General features: G+C 37.4%; 1 protein-coding gene across 1 annotated transcript in view; it reads left to right on the top strand.

Annotated features, from left to right (window-relative positions):
- COL9A1 (collagen, type IX, alpha 1) overlaps positions 1-12,804 on the top strand; it is a 105,371-nt gene that overhangs the window by 27,408 nt on the left and 65,159 nt on the right. The window contains exons 8-16 of the mRNA XM_006835747.1: positions 701-775; positions 1,373-1,408; positions 1,528-1,590; positions 6,312-6,365; positions 6,590-6,625; positions 8,850-8,873; positions 9,343-9,396; positions 11,501-11,554; positions 12,137-12,169. Coding sequence (XP_006835810.1) covers positions 701-775; positions 1,373-1,408; positions 1,528-1,590; positions 6,312-6,365; positions 6,590-6,625; positions 8,850-8,873; positions 9,343-9,396; positions 11,501-11,554; positions 12,137-12,169 — 429 coding nt within the window. The remainder of the gene's footprint in view (positions 1-700; positions 776-1,372; positions 1,409-1,527; positions 1,591-6,311; positions 6,366-6,589; positions 6,626-8,849; positions 8,874-9,342; positions 9,397-11,500; positions 11,555-12,136; positions 12,170-12,804) is intronic.

Below are 12,804 nucleotides of genomic sequence, written 5' to 3'. Positions count from 1 at the left end.
TTTGGTGTCCGGGGGGGGTTTTTTTTTTTTTTTTTTTGAAGCAAGGTGCAAAGACTCAAAGTGTCACTGCAGGTAAATCTGAAATGAGGCCAGGCTCTGGTTTTCACAGTTATCCCGATCTGCCCTTTCAAAACCTTTTACTACAGGACTATTCCCTTAGATTCTACTGGACAGAAAGATTTACAAAACGACACTGTAACCGATCTGGTGCTGAGCCCTCTCTATTCTTGGCTCTTCCATTTTGGCTCAAATTAATGAAGACTTCTGGTGTGGCACTGAAAGTTAATGCACCAGACTGAAAAGCCCTTTGAACTGCAAGATCGGTGGCTCAAGCTCACCAGCTGCTCCTTGGATACTCTGTACAGGTCAACCCTATACAGGTCGCTAAGATTTAAGGCACTTAACAACAATTAATGAAGAAATCAAGCTCCATTTTAATTTTGAATCCCTTTTCACCAGCACCCTTTGGAAGTGATGTCTTGCGACTCCCTCCCCCAGCTCGAATCCCCAGGGTTTAGTCTCCTTCAGAATATCGAGGAGCTAAAATGATCCTTCTTGAGATGAGTTTAGAATCCGTGTTTCAAAAACGGAGCCTATCTACACAGGGAGGAAACGATACAATGTGGAGGTGGGATCTCAGGACAACCAGGTGCCGTTTTACCAACTTGCTCCATTAACCCGTGTTTGCTGTTCTTGCTAGAGAGGACCCCCGGGCGTGCAGGGTCCCCCAGGCCCACCAGGGCCCCCTGGAGTTCCGGGCATCGATGGCATTGATGTGAGTTTCTATCTCCAGGTCCTCCCCTTTCCCACGCCTTTGTCCAGCGGCTCAGCTAGTTTTTTCAGCGAGTTGCTTTGTAGTGGGTTACTTTGTGTTGCTAACCGCACAGTCAGCAGTTCGAATCTCCTAGCTGCTCCTAGAAGAAAGATGAGGCTTTCTGCTCCAGTAAAGATTTACAGCCTCGGAAACCCTATTAGGGTCACTATGAGTAGAAACCACTCTACAGCACACACCAGTTACTCTCAGAGAGCGTGATGAGGCATTTTGCTCTTGGCAAAGATTGAAAAAGTCTCGGAATCACTATGAGTCTAAACCAACTTTAGGGAACTTAACAAGATGCCCCCAGAAAAGGCAGGATTGGACTTGTGTGAACCCAGTTAGATTCTAGCTGCAAGGAAATTTGTGGGGAAGGGAAATAGACATGATCTGATTGGTCTAAAACGCCCCTCATCTGCCGCACCTGAAGAGTTCTCAAATGGCAGGACATGGGGAGAAAGGGAGGGAAAGGGAGAAATCTGGGGTGGTGGTGGTGGAGGAGTGTCCCAAGCATCTCCCACTCAATGACTGCTCTTGCCTTTTCTCCTTTTGCTCCAGGGTGATCGAGGTCCAAAGGGTCCTCCCGGTCCCCCGGTAAGTTGATTGTCGCTTTTGCACACCACTTCCTTCTTTCCTTGTGCCTCGCAACTCATGAGTCAGAAGGATTTCGTTTCTGACCATTTTTCTCTCTGTGTCTCTGCTTCTTCTGTCAGGGTTTGACTGGAGAACCAGGAAAGCCGGGAGCTCCGGGCAAGCCTGGTACGCCGGGTGCCGACGTGAGTACGCTTGTGTGCTAGAGACTGTGTGTGAGGGCTGGCAGGAAGATGGTCGCTGTAGATACCTCTCTCTTGAATGGTGGCACTTGTCCTTGTCCCATTGGCAGGGAGCTTTTGCAAAGGGGCCTTTGATTGTGGTGACAAGCAGCAATAGCATTTCCTCTTCTCAGAAACCATGGTGGACACCAAGTTCCTGTCCTCCAGAGTTGAAGCTCCCAGTTCATATTGGTTATTCTCATTGTAGGTGCTAGGGGTACGGGGGTGAAGGGAATGTTGAGTGTCCGGTCCTTCTGACTTTCTCTGGGACTGAGACTTGGAGCAGGTAGTCTTTGTTCTTGAGTGTTCACTGATACCACTGAATTCTTGTAGAAAAGAATCTGCATGCACATAAAGGGGCAGAGTTCTATCAAATCCCAAGGAAGGTGAAGAAAAGTATGTTTAGGGAGAAGTAAGTTAGGGTGCATAGAAATGGGACAGGAATAGGGAAATGGGCAGAACACATCAAGAAATTCAGACACTAGTTTTCCTGCCTTTCACCTATTTTCCTGGCTGGCATCATTGATAAAAATAAAATGACTAGGGCTGCTTAAGATTCAGAACCAGCAATTTCTCCTTAATTTACCCTTCACATACAGATACCCCCAACCCCAATCCAAGGGAAGCTCAAATGCTAAATTATATGGTAGACCTAACACCAAGCAATATTTTTGCAGAGTAAAATGACTTCAGGGCTTTAAACTTCTCCATTCTACATATATTTCAAGAATACTTATCGAGGTACCGCTGTAAACCAGTCTTTGACTTTGTTAGTGAGATACAAAGTGAAGTAAGATATGGAATCTGTTTATCATAAATTACAGTAGGCAGCCCTTAAGTTATCCTCCAAGTTACCACTTCATGCAATTTCAAAAACTGAAGACTTTTCTAAATGGGAAAAATTACCTGAAAAATTGTGATTTTATTTCCAGGTATTTCAGTCTTTAGTTTAAGACAGATCCTTTATTTTGAGAAGGAGTAAAAAGATGGGTTTTTAGTTCATAATTTCTCTAAGGAGTGCCATAATCAGGGGATTTGTCTGTGCTATGCAGTGCTTTATGAACCACTGACCTGATCTTGTGGTTAGCAGTCCAGAGCATATCCTACTTTCTATATAAATGAGTAAGCTTTATAGGTTACAGAATTTTGATGATGAAAGGCCTTCAGGGAGAAGCTGATAGGCATTTGAGTTAGTGTTCAGGGAACTGAGGAAGAAAGAAAAAAAGGAGTGGGTGGGGAAGGAGAGAAGAAAGTAGGGAATCTACATATATGCAAGTATTTTGGGCATTTCCTAGAATTAAGTGAAAAATTAATTATACTAATTTACATCCCCCCCAAGCACTTTCATAAACATTATTTTATGATAATCTGGAAAGTAGGTTGGGATAATATGATTTTCCAAAGATGAGGAAACCAAATAATTATGAGGACAGGTGATTTCCTCAGTGCCCAAAGTTATTTAGTGGCTAGCGTAGTGGTTAGGAATAGAGGTGCTAATCTCAAAGCTACCAACTGTTCCACGGGAGAGAGATGAGGCTACCTGCTCTCCCGTAAAGATTTACAGCCTCAGAAACCCTATACAGTGTGGTCAGTGTGAGTAGGAACCGACTCCGTGTCACATAACCACCACCACCACCAAGGTATTGAAAGATTTCTTGATATGTAGACTCACATTCTTTCCAGCTAATTCTACAACATGTGGGTACAAATGAAGTTAATTAAATGAATGATTGAAGAGAACAGGGAGAAAAAATTCTTAGTGTCTGTGTTACCAATTAAGAAGAATGATATGAATAATTCAGTACATAATAAAAATATTATAACTGATATTTTATCATAATTTGTAAATATTAGTATGTCTCACATTCTCCGGAGTTTGAATTGAAGCCATGTGAGATTTTATAAGGTTCTGGAGCTGCAAATTTTCTTCCTCCACACTTAAATTCATTTGACATTTTAAAATTTTACTCTAAATTGAGAATGAACATCTTTGAGTATAATGAAACATAGAACTAGATTGGAGTTTGCTATTTGTCTCTGGCCATAGTGGAGACCTGGTGTGGTGCTGTAGGATAAGCACTGGACCACAAAGTCAGTTTGAATCTCAAGGTCAGTGGTTCAAACTCACCAACTGCTCCTTGGAAACTGTGTCAGAACTGACTTAACAGCACTTCACAACAGCCAAGTGGAGCTAAGCAATTAGGAAAGTTTCAATACTCTTTTCTTTATAGGTGAATCTGAATGTAGGATCTTAAACCTCCACTACAGAACTGGGTTTTCTGGTCATGTTAAAATGGTTTATCAGCTGATGCTTGGGAGAATCTGAAAGGAACATTGTTATTTTGAATTGGAACCCACTCAATGAGTCAGCACTTAACAATAACAATATACATTTGTTGGGGAAAGTTAATTGATTTAATATGTACAAATGGTTGCTCCTTAGAAACCCTGTATAAGGTCGCTATGGGTGAGATCTGACTCAATGGCACTTAACAACAACAACAACAATGGTGGTCAAGGTAGTAGTTTCTCTATGAATTGCATAAAAGCATTCTATTGATATTGATGCAGACCATCAGAGATTAAATTTGGATATTGGTTGTCAATTTTTTTTTATAGAGCTTGCATGTTTTCAAGGGATCTTTCTCTGACGTAATATCTTTAAATGTTTAAACATTTTTGATTGGTGTGCACATGGATATATGTACAAACACACATATTTATCTTTAGCAAGGATTACTTGTAGATTACATTGTAAGTGCCAGCATCTAGAGCTGTCAGAAAATGAAGCAAAAAATATCTCCTTTATCAAATATAGAAAATCAGGTAAGAATGTAATGAATCATGCTTTAATATATGTATTTTTATTTTGTAAGGCAATAAAATAAAACCCTATATAGGGTAGCTCTATGCAGAATTGATTTTATGGCAGTGGATGTGGGTGGTTCTTTTATTTACTTATTTTTTAAAATATATAATATGTATGATAGTTATGTTGTTATTGGTGGGTTTGAACTGCCAACCTTGTGGTTCACAGTCCAGTGCTGATCCTATGGCTCCACACTAGGAGTCCATGATAGTTATATTGTTGTTGTTGTTGTTAAGTACCATCAAGTCAGTGTTGACTCATAGCGACCCTGTATAGGGTTTTCAAGGAGTGGCTGGTGGGTTTGAACCACTGATATTATGGCTCAAACTGACCTTGTGACCCAGTGCTTATCCTACAATGCCACACTAGGACTTAATGATAGTTATAGATATGTTGTATTATAGGCTTAGATTTTACACACAGTAATAGTACATATGAATATCCGTATTTGACTAGCTACTTCTACTTAGGAAGATAATGAAGAAAGATGCTCTGTAAAATTTCAATTTTAAAAAGTTACTGTTCATTAATAAGCAATTATCATTGCTAGAAGATAGCTAAAGAGCATTAAGTGTATCTAGCTCTTAGACAATAATGAGATCATTTGTGTTTAATTCCTATTGAGGAAACATTTCATTAAATCTCAAGACATTATTGTCCTGTAGTTAAAAAGACACATAGTATTTTTATTTTACAAATAAAGGAATCTGAGTAAATGGCAGATCCAAGACCATTGGCCCCCATGACACTTAGCTATTAGATTATTGTAATTGTCATATTGCATTTTTTTTTTTTTTAAAGCAGGAACAACTATAAACCCTCAAACCACTGGATAGTACAAATGGTAATGGGCTTAGCTGCTGAATGGTTGGAGGTTGAAATCTTTCCAAAGGTACTTCAGAAGACAGACCTGGCAGTCTATGTATGGAATATCAGTCATTGAAAACCCTATTAGTGTACTTCTACTAGCATAGTGCTTACGAGTTGGCCTGCTAACCTCAAGCGTATCAGTTTGAAACTACTAGAGGTTCAGCTGGAGAAAGATGAGGCTTTCTGCTCCTGTAAAGATTTACAGCTTCAGAAACCCTATACAGGGTTGCTATGGGTCAGAATGGATTCGACCTCACTTAACAACAACAACTCTGAAACACATGGGGCTGCTATGAGTTGGAATATATATATATGTTGTCGTTAAAGTGCCGTCAAGTCTGTTGAGACCCATAGCGGCCCTGCATAGGGTTTCCGAGGAGCGGCTGACTTTGCAGTCCAGTACATTAACCCACAGCATCACACCAGGACTCCATATATATATGTTCTAGGAAAACAGCTAATATGAAAAAAGCCCACTGTTCAGAATGCACACAGAAAAATGCACACCGTGGCAATTGCTAACCCTAACTATAACCCTAACCCCAATTAGTATACAGACTTTTTCTTTGTGGAATTTTTTTTTCATGCGTACTTTTTTTCTGGTTAATGTATATATTGTTGTTGGTAAGTGACGTCGAGTTGGTTCTGATACATAGCGACCTGGTTTCTGAAGTGTGGCTGGTGGGTTTGAACTGCTGAACTTTTGGCATAAGTTCACCTTGCAGACCAGTGTTCATCCTACAGTGCCACACCAGGACTCTTCTCTCTCTATATATGTATTTATGCAAACTGTGTGATTATAAGTATATATTATCATACAGTTTGTAAGAAATTAGAAGCATGATAGGAATATAGAAATGTAGATAATGAATAACAGGAATAACTCTTTTAGCAGTTTGCCTAAGCATGCTACATAGTTCTAATATCATTTATCTTGTTTTGTTAGGGATTAACAGGACCTGATGGATCCCCTGGCTCCATTGGACCAAGGGGACAGAAAGTAAGCCACTTGATGTTCACTGCTGAAATGTAATTTTATTAAAGCATTTGCATATCAGCTAATTATTATATGGTAAAACAGCTGAAATATACTTTTACAGCTAAAATCATGTTTTAAAACACAAAGATGGAGTGTTTTTAAGGGTTCAGTATTGATGCAGTTTACCTAATTGTATGTTTATGCTACGAAAAGCTAAATATAATGAGAGTATTTTTTATTTCTAGGGAGAACCTGGTGTGCCGGGATCTCGTGGGTTTCCAGTACGTAAATTTAAAGCAATTGAAAATCTCCTATTTTTGGTAAAATTCTGTCTTTGTAAAATTTTAAAATGCAGTTTTTACATAATAAACATGACAAAGGAATTCATGATTTATTTGATATGGTAAGTTTCCCCACTGTGCTTCTATTAGTAGAAAAATTTTGGAGAAACTTGACTATATACTATAAAATACATGTATATTAGTAAATGGTATTTCCCAATGGACAATTTGACCCGCCCCATTAAGAGAAAGCATTTTTTTTTTTTTAACAGCAACAGTAAATCTAAGTATTCAATGTTTAGGTAATCTCATTCCACTGCTTTTTTTGCTAGTAGTTTGATCTGTAATGAAATATCAACCAACGTGGTATTTTCACCACCTGATTCCCTGGCCAGTTTTTCCCCACAGAGCACAATGCAGCAGATTAGTTTGTGTTTTTAAGTGTAAAAGAGCAGGGTCCTCAGGCTGCCTTTTCTTTCTATTTTGGTCTTCATCTCCTTTTTTGTACTTACCATTAATCTCTATTTTTCCTACCCCCCTCCATTTGCACTGTTTTCTTAGCCATATTTCAACATCTGTCAACTTTTCCATCATAAGCTTATTTTCAGAAGTGTATAGCTTACTGGCCTTTCTCCCATATTTCTCAATTGAAATTACAACATCTTACAGAGATGCTTTTTCTTATTATTTAGTAATAGTTTCAAACATTTAGGTGTCTGATAATAAAATTACTTATTGATTGCTTCAGTATTTTCAAGCATGACACCTATTTCCCAAATTGATTTCTATATTAAAATGTTGAAATATGAGTAATTTTTCAAAGGATGCTTTGAAGCATCTCCACTTATGGTTAAAATATACTGTTCATGAGAATTTCTTTCTTGTTTTGGCTACTTAAATAATTAGAAAAATATAGTAATATAATCATCAGGGGGTTTGCACTGGATGCTTCATATATGGGTATTTTAGAGAAATAAGTCTGGCGTAAAAAACTAGCATGAATATGGTATCAGACATTTTATTTACAAATAAAAGCTATCTTAAGCCAGTGTAGGAAAGAAAAGAGTAATAAGATAAAATAAAGGGAAAATATGGACTGTGGAAAGCAAAGATAGTTCTAGGTGACTAATGTCTAGCTGATGTCTAGTAGTATTAAGTTCCATAAGCACTTAGTTAGCATTTATTATACAGTAAACCCTCTGTTAGAAATTAGGGTTATGAAGATGACTAAAATATTTTAAGTTTTGATCCTGTGCAGTTTGGGGAGCACAGTGGCTTTGTAGAATAACTTGTTGTTGTTGGTTGTTAAGTGTCCTTGAGTTGGTTCCGACTCATAGTGACCCTGTATAGAGTTTCCAAGGAGCAGCTGTTGAGTTTGAACTGCCGACCTTGTGGTTCAGTGCTTATCCTATAGAGCTACACCAGGACTTCATTGTAAGATAAGTAACCACGAGATTGGTGGCTCAAGACCACCAGAAGCTTTGTGGGAAAATTATGAAGCTTTCTGCTCTTGAGAAGATTCACAGCTTCAGAAACCCAATACAGGGTTACTATGAGTCATTATTGACTTGTCAGTACTTAACAACAACAACCACAAAACACACACATATATAGGCTGCAAAAAGTTTGTAGAAAAATTCCATTATCTTTTAATTCATTTTTCCATGACAATTTTGAAACTCTCTTATATGTAGAGGTTAGTATTTATAATATGTAATTGCTAAATATAGGATAGTTATATCAGTTCACTAAATGGAGGACAAGACCACAATACTGGGAATTATGGTCTAGCCAAAGTGACACATACCTTGGTAGGATTACTAATCATCACAGTAGTTTTCTTAAAAAATACAAAAAAGAAAAACAACCGAATCAGCCTTGATGAGACAACTGTGAAGCGCCTCTTTGTGAGTGATGGTAAGTTCTCTGGAGGCCAAGCATGGATGACTGGTAAGCTTAGACATCAAAGGAATGTTAGAGGAACTGAAATAAGCCTCCACTTCCTTTAGAAGCAAAGAGCATTCATTATGTATACATGAGAGACTTCAAAAATTTCATGGAAAAAATCCATTGTCTTTCAATTCCATTTTCCATTAGCTTTTTGAAGTCTCTTCATATTTAGTGGTATAATCTATGGTTTATTTTGGAAATGAGTTGCATGTGCATCCGTATTTATACACATATACACTACATGTTATAAAATAATTTTATTTTTGTGTTTTAGGGTCGTGGTATCCCTGGACCCCCTGTAAGTATTGTTTAATCATTTATTTTTACATTGTCCTTAAGTACTGGACTGCTAAGGTTGACAGTTCAAACTCACCAGCTGCTGCATGGAAACTCTCTACAGGATTGTTATGAGCTGGATCTGATTCAATGGTATTTAACACACACACAACACAAAAATAGCTTATTTCTCATATCTTAGGCCTATTCTGCAAGTAATGTTCTGTTTAGTCATGCTTATAGTAGCTCCCATATGTGATCTTAGTAGCTACTAATGGCCACACCTTTATTCTGCTAAATAAAATATTTGACTGATTTAAGAAATTTCCATTTTAAGTAATTACAGTTTGAAAAAATATGTTATTGTCTCACTGGAAACCAAAGTGAGCACAGATGCATAATTCTAAGCTGCTTAATGTATTTAATAACATTTATGTTAGATTGTAAAAATATCCCTAACTCACTATGTACCTTCCATTTGATACTTTCAGGGTCCCCCTGGAGCAGCAGGACTCCCTGGAGAACTTGGCCGAGTTGGACCAATTGTGAGTACCATTGGACAGTTTGCTAGACATTTGCTCATTTAAGAGAAGATGGTACTTGGGGAGGCACATTGTATGTATGAACTGTGTACTTTCCTGTACAAATCAGAAAATGACAGATTAATTTCATTCTAGTTCATATTGATGGGGACCAGGAATAATAATGCTATCTTGTTCTTGTAGAATAATGTAAATTCTGCCCCCCCCCGGCCAAATTTTCAGCTAAGCTTTCCTTCCCAACATGCAAATTTAGTGATCAAGTCAGGGAATATCACATCCTTTTTAATAGACTCATAGACTAATACAAGAGTCTGTTGTATTGGACTATGTGCATTGAATGAAGATTGAATAGTTTACAATTTTTAACATGTATCTTTGTGTTGAGGTTCTGGTTTGGCACTGTAGGATAAGCACTGGACTGCTAATTTTAAGGTTGGTGGTTCAAACCCAGCAGACACTCCTCAGAAACCCTACCCAGGGTCTATGTAAATTGGAGTTGACTCGATGGCACTTAACAAAAATAGCATATTTGTATTAGGATTATTAAATTATAATTAAACCAACGAAGCTTAAGGCAATGCATAGCTGAACTTCATAGAACAAATAGCTGAGAAAAGTGTCTATTTTATCTGTATTTAAAAACTGTTCCAGTTATATAAACGTTGGTAATTGTAAACTCATTTAAGGAAATATATACACCATCCTGTTATTCTAGATGTGTTTACTGATAGACAAACTTATTACTAGATAAATAATTAATTTGAAGTGATTATAAACAAATGTCTCCTTTCCCATTAGACCAGAACTGAATGGTGTCTTCCTATCCCTATGCAATGTCTTGATCAGAGATTTTCTGAATCTTGAATATATATAACAGAATTTCAAATTCTTATCAAATCTGGTTTTTGTGGAGGCATAGAGACTGGATGAATCTTTGAAACTATTGCCCTGAGATAATTTTGAAACTTTAAAACTTTAAACCAAAAATATCCCCTTCCCAAAATTAAACATTGTAGTTGTTGTGAAGTGCCATTGAGTTAGTTCTGACTCACACTGACTCTATATAGACTTTTTGAGGAGCAGCTGGTGGATTTGAGTTGCTTTTATCCTACAGTGCCACAACAGGATCCCAAACCAAATATTAGTTTAACTTAATTGGTAAAAATGTCTACCTTGAGTATTGCGCTCTTGTAAGAACTATGTTTATAGGATCAAGTTGACAGCAGTTACTTGAAAGATTAGAAAAGGAACTTGGGGGGCAGTGAGTTGATATCGATGGGAAGGAACAATTCAGACAAGGAGAGTGAGAACAATTGTACAACTAGAAGTATGTAAGTAATGTGACTGCATTGTTCATGTAGAAGTTTTTGAATTGGTGCTTATTCTGCTATGTATATTCTCAACAAAACTCCCTCCCCCGCCAAAAATTGTAAGAAGCTTGTACTTCTTAAGATAGAATATTATGTAGAAAAATATGCCAGGAGTAAACTTTGGGTATTAAGATTAATTGGAAACCATTTTTATCTGACTGGTTTATTTGTAGTTAGCTGTGTTTATCTTCTGTTCTTTTTTACAAGAGATAGCAGTGACAGCCCAGGTGATAGATTGTAGGTGAACAGCATCACTGAGGATCAGGCATTGCAGAGATCATCCTTCCATGCCACAGCTTTAAGCTGGGTGCTTTCCTGGGTGCAAACCTTTTCTGCATGTGTGTTATGGTTAACTGGATGACATCACCAGTATTTGCTGTTGTGGCTCCACTGTACACTGGTAAACAAGGAGAGTTACCAGTTTATTTTCAGAGTAGATCCAGGGATCCTACAGATCACTCTGTCCTCCTATTCAGAAGACTTCCTTTGCTTTCTTTCTTACCCCGTGTCTCCCTTTGCCTTGCTTTGTTACCTCAGTGAGACTGGAACGCCTTTTATTATTCTGGTTTTGTGAAACTAATTGGATTATGGGCCTCCCATCGATTTTGGTGCAGGTCTATGCATGGCTGAGCTCTGTAGGGGTTTCTAGTAATACTATTCTCTCATGTCTCACCAGCTTTGTGCACTGTGTTTTGACATGTGTATAACCATCCTGTCACAATTTTCAAATAACTTAGGGTGACCCTGGGAGAAAAGGACCACCTGGCCCCCCTGGCCCTCCAGGACCTAGCGTAAGTGATTTGTGGCCTGAATTTCTCTGTTTCTGAGAATTGGGATTGAATGTAAGAACCCAAAATAGAAGTAAGTGCTTTTTAATTGATTCATTTTTATTAACCACAAAACTGACTACCGATTGTCACCCACCGAGAGCATGATTCTTTTTAGGTGTGAAAAGTAGAGGAATCACAATAATTTAATAGGTGGAGGGCAAGGATTACTCATTACTTTTGAAGTCCTTTGATGACTTGATTTCGCATATGTTCAAAACTAGGACATAGGTATAAAAGTTGCATTTTCAAGTAAACTAGTTATATAAAGGGTTTACACATGAAGAGATTTAGACAAATACACTTGCATAGGCAATTCATGTTTAAAATGTATAGTATTTTCTATTCTGTCTCCTATTTCATCTCCCTTCAATCCTTTGAGAGAAATAATCTACTGAAATTTAGGGTTTTCCAAAAGGAATATGCTCTTGAGTCAGCTTTTAGAATCTTGAAATATGCTGCTCTTGGTTCATTATACTCATTGAAAAAAATTATTACATTTCCGTCCAAAGAACTATCCTTAACTTTAACATTTTATTTACTTAGGGAACAATTGGCCTTCATGATGGAGATCCATTGGTAAGATGTTTTTCTTTTTTTAAAAAAATATGGTGTTAAGTCAAAGACCGTTTATGAATTCTTTTTCATATATCTTGCTAGGATACTTTGTGTTTTATGTTTTACTCAGATGGCAGAGCAGTTTGCAGCATTAATGAACTAGTAGTTTTTCTACAGACTGTAACAGTTTTTCACTGTAGAATATCCTTGTTTTTCCATAATCTTTTTAGTCTATAAACGAACTCATCTCCTACTGAACGAAGGGATGCTTTTCAATAGAACACCCAGTTTTAGAAGATGAAAGTCAAATAACTCCCTTTCAGTCTTATTATTTGTAAGCTAACATTCAAATAATGTTGGTATACTGTACCAAATGCAATTTTGGCCCATCTGATAAGGGGATATGAACTTCAGAATAGAGTTAGTTTCAGTGGAAGGGGAGAGAGAAATTGGATCAGGTCATAATAAAAAATAGGGTATAATAGATTTCCTGTATCTATTTTATTTTTAAATAAACTAGATTTAAAAAATAAATATGGAAATATTAATATTTATTAAATATGGATGGTAGACACATGAGGATTTTTGTTATATTTTCTTAGAACATTTTCAGGTTTAAAAAAGACATTGAGAATCACTTCAGCCTCAGAGGTTTT

Source organism: Chrysochloris asiatica, unplaced genomic scaffold, assembly GCF_000296735.1.
Source record: "Chrysochloris asiatica unplaced genomic scaffold, ChrAsi1.0 scaffold00019, whole genome shotgun sequence".
NCBI classification, from domain to species: Eukaryota; Metazoa; Chordata; class Mammalia; order Afrosoricida; family Chrysochloridae; genus Chrysochloris; species Chrysochloris asiatica.
Note: the sequence above shows the minus strand (reverse complement) of the source record. Positions and strands in the feature narration are given on the sequence as shown.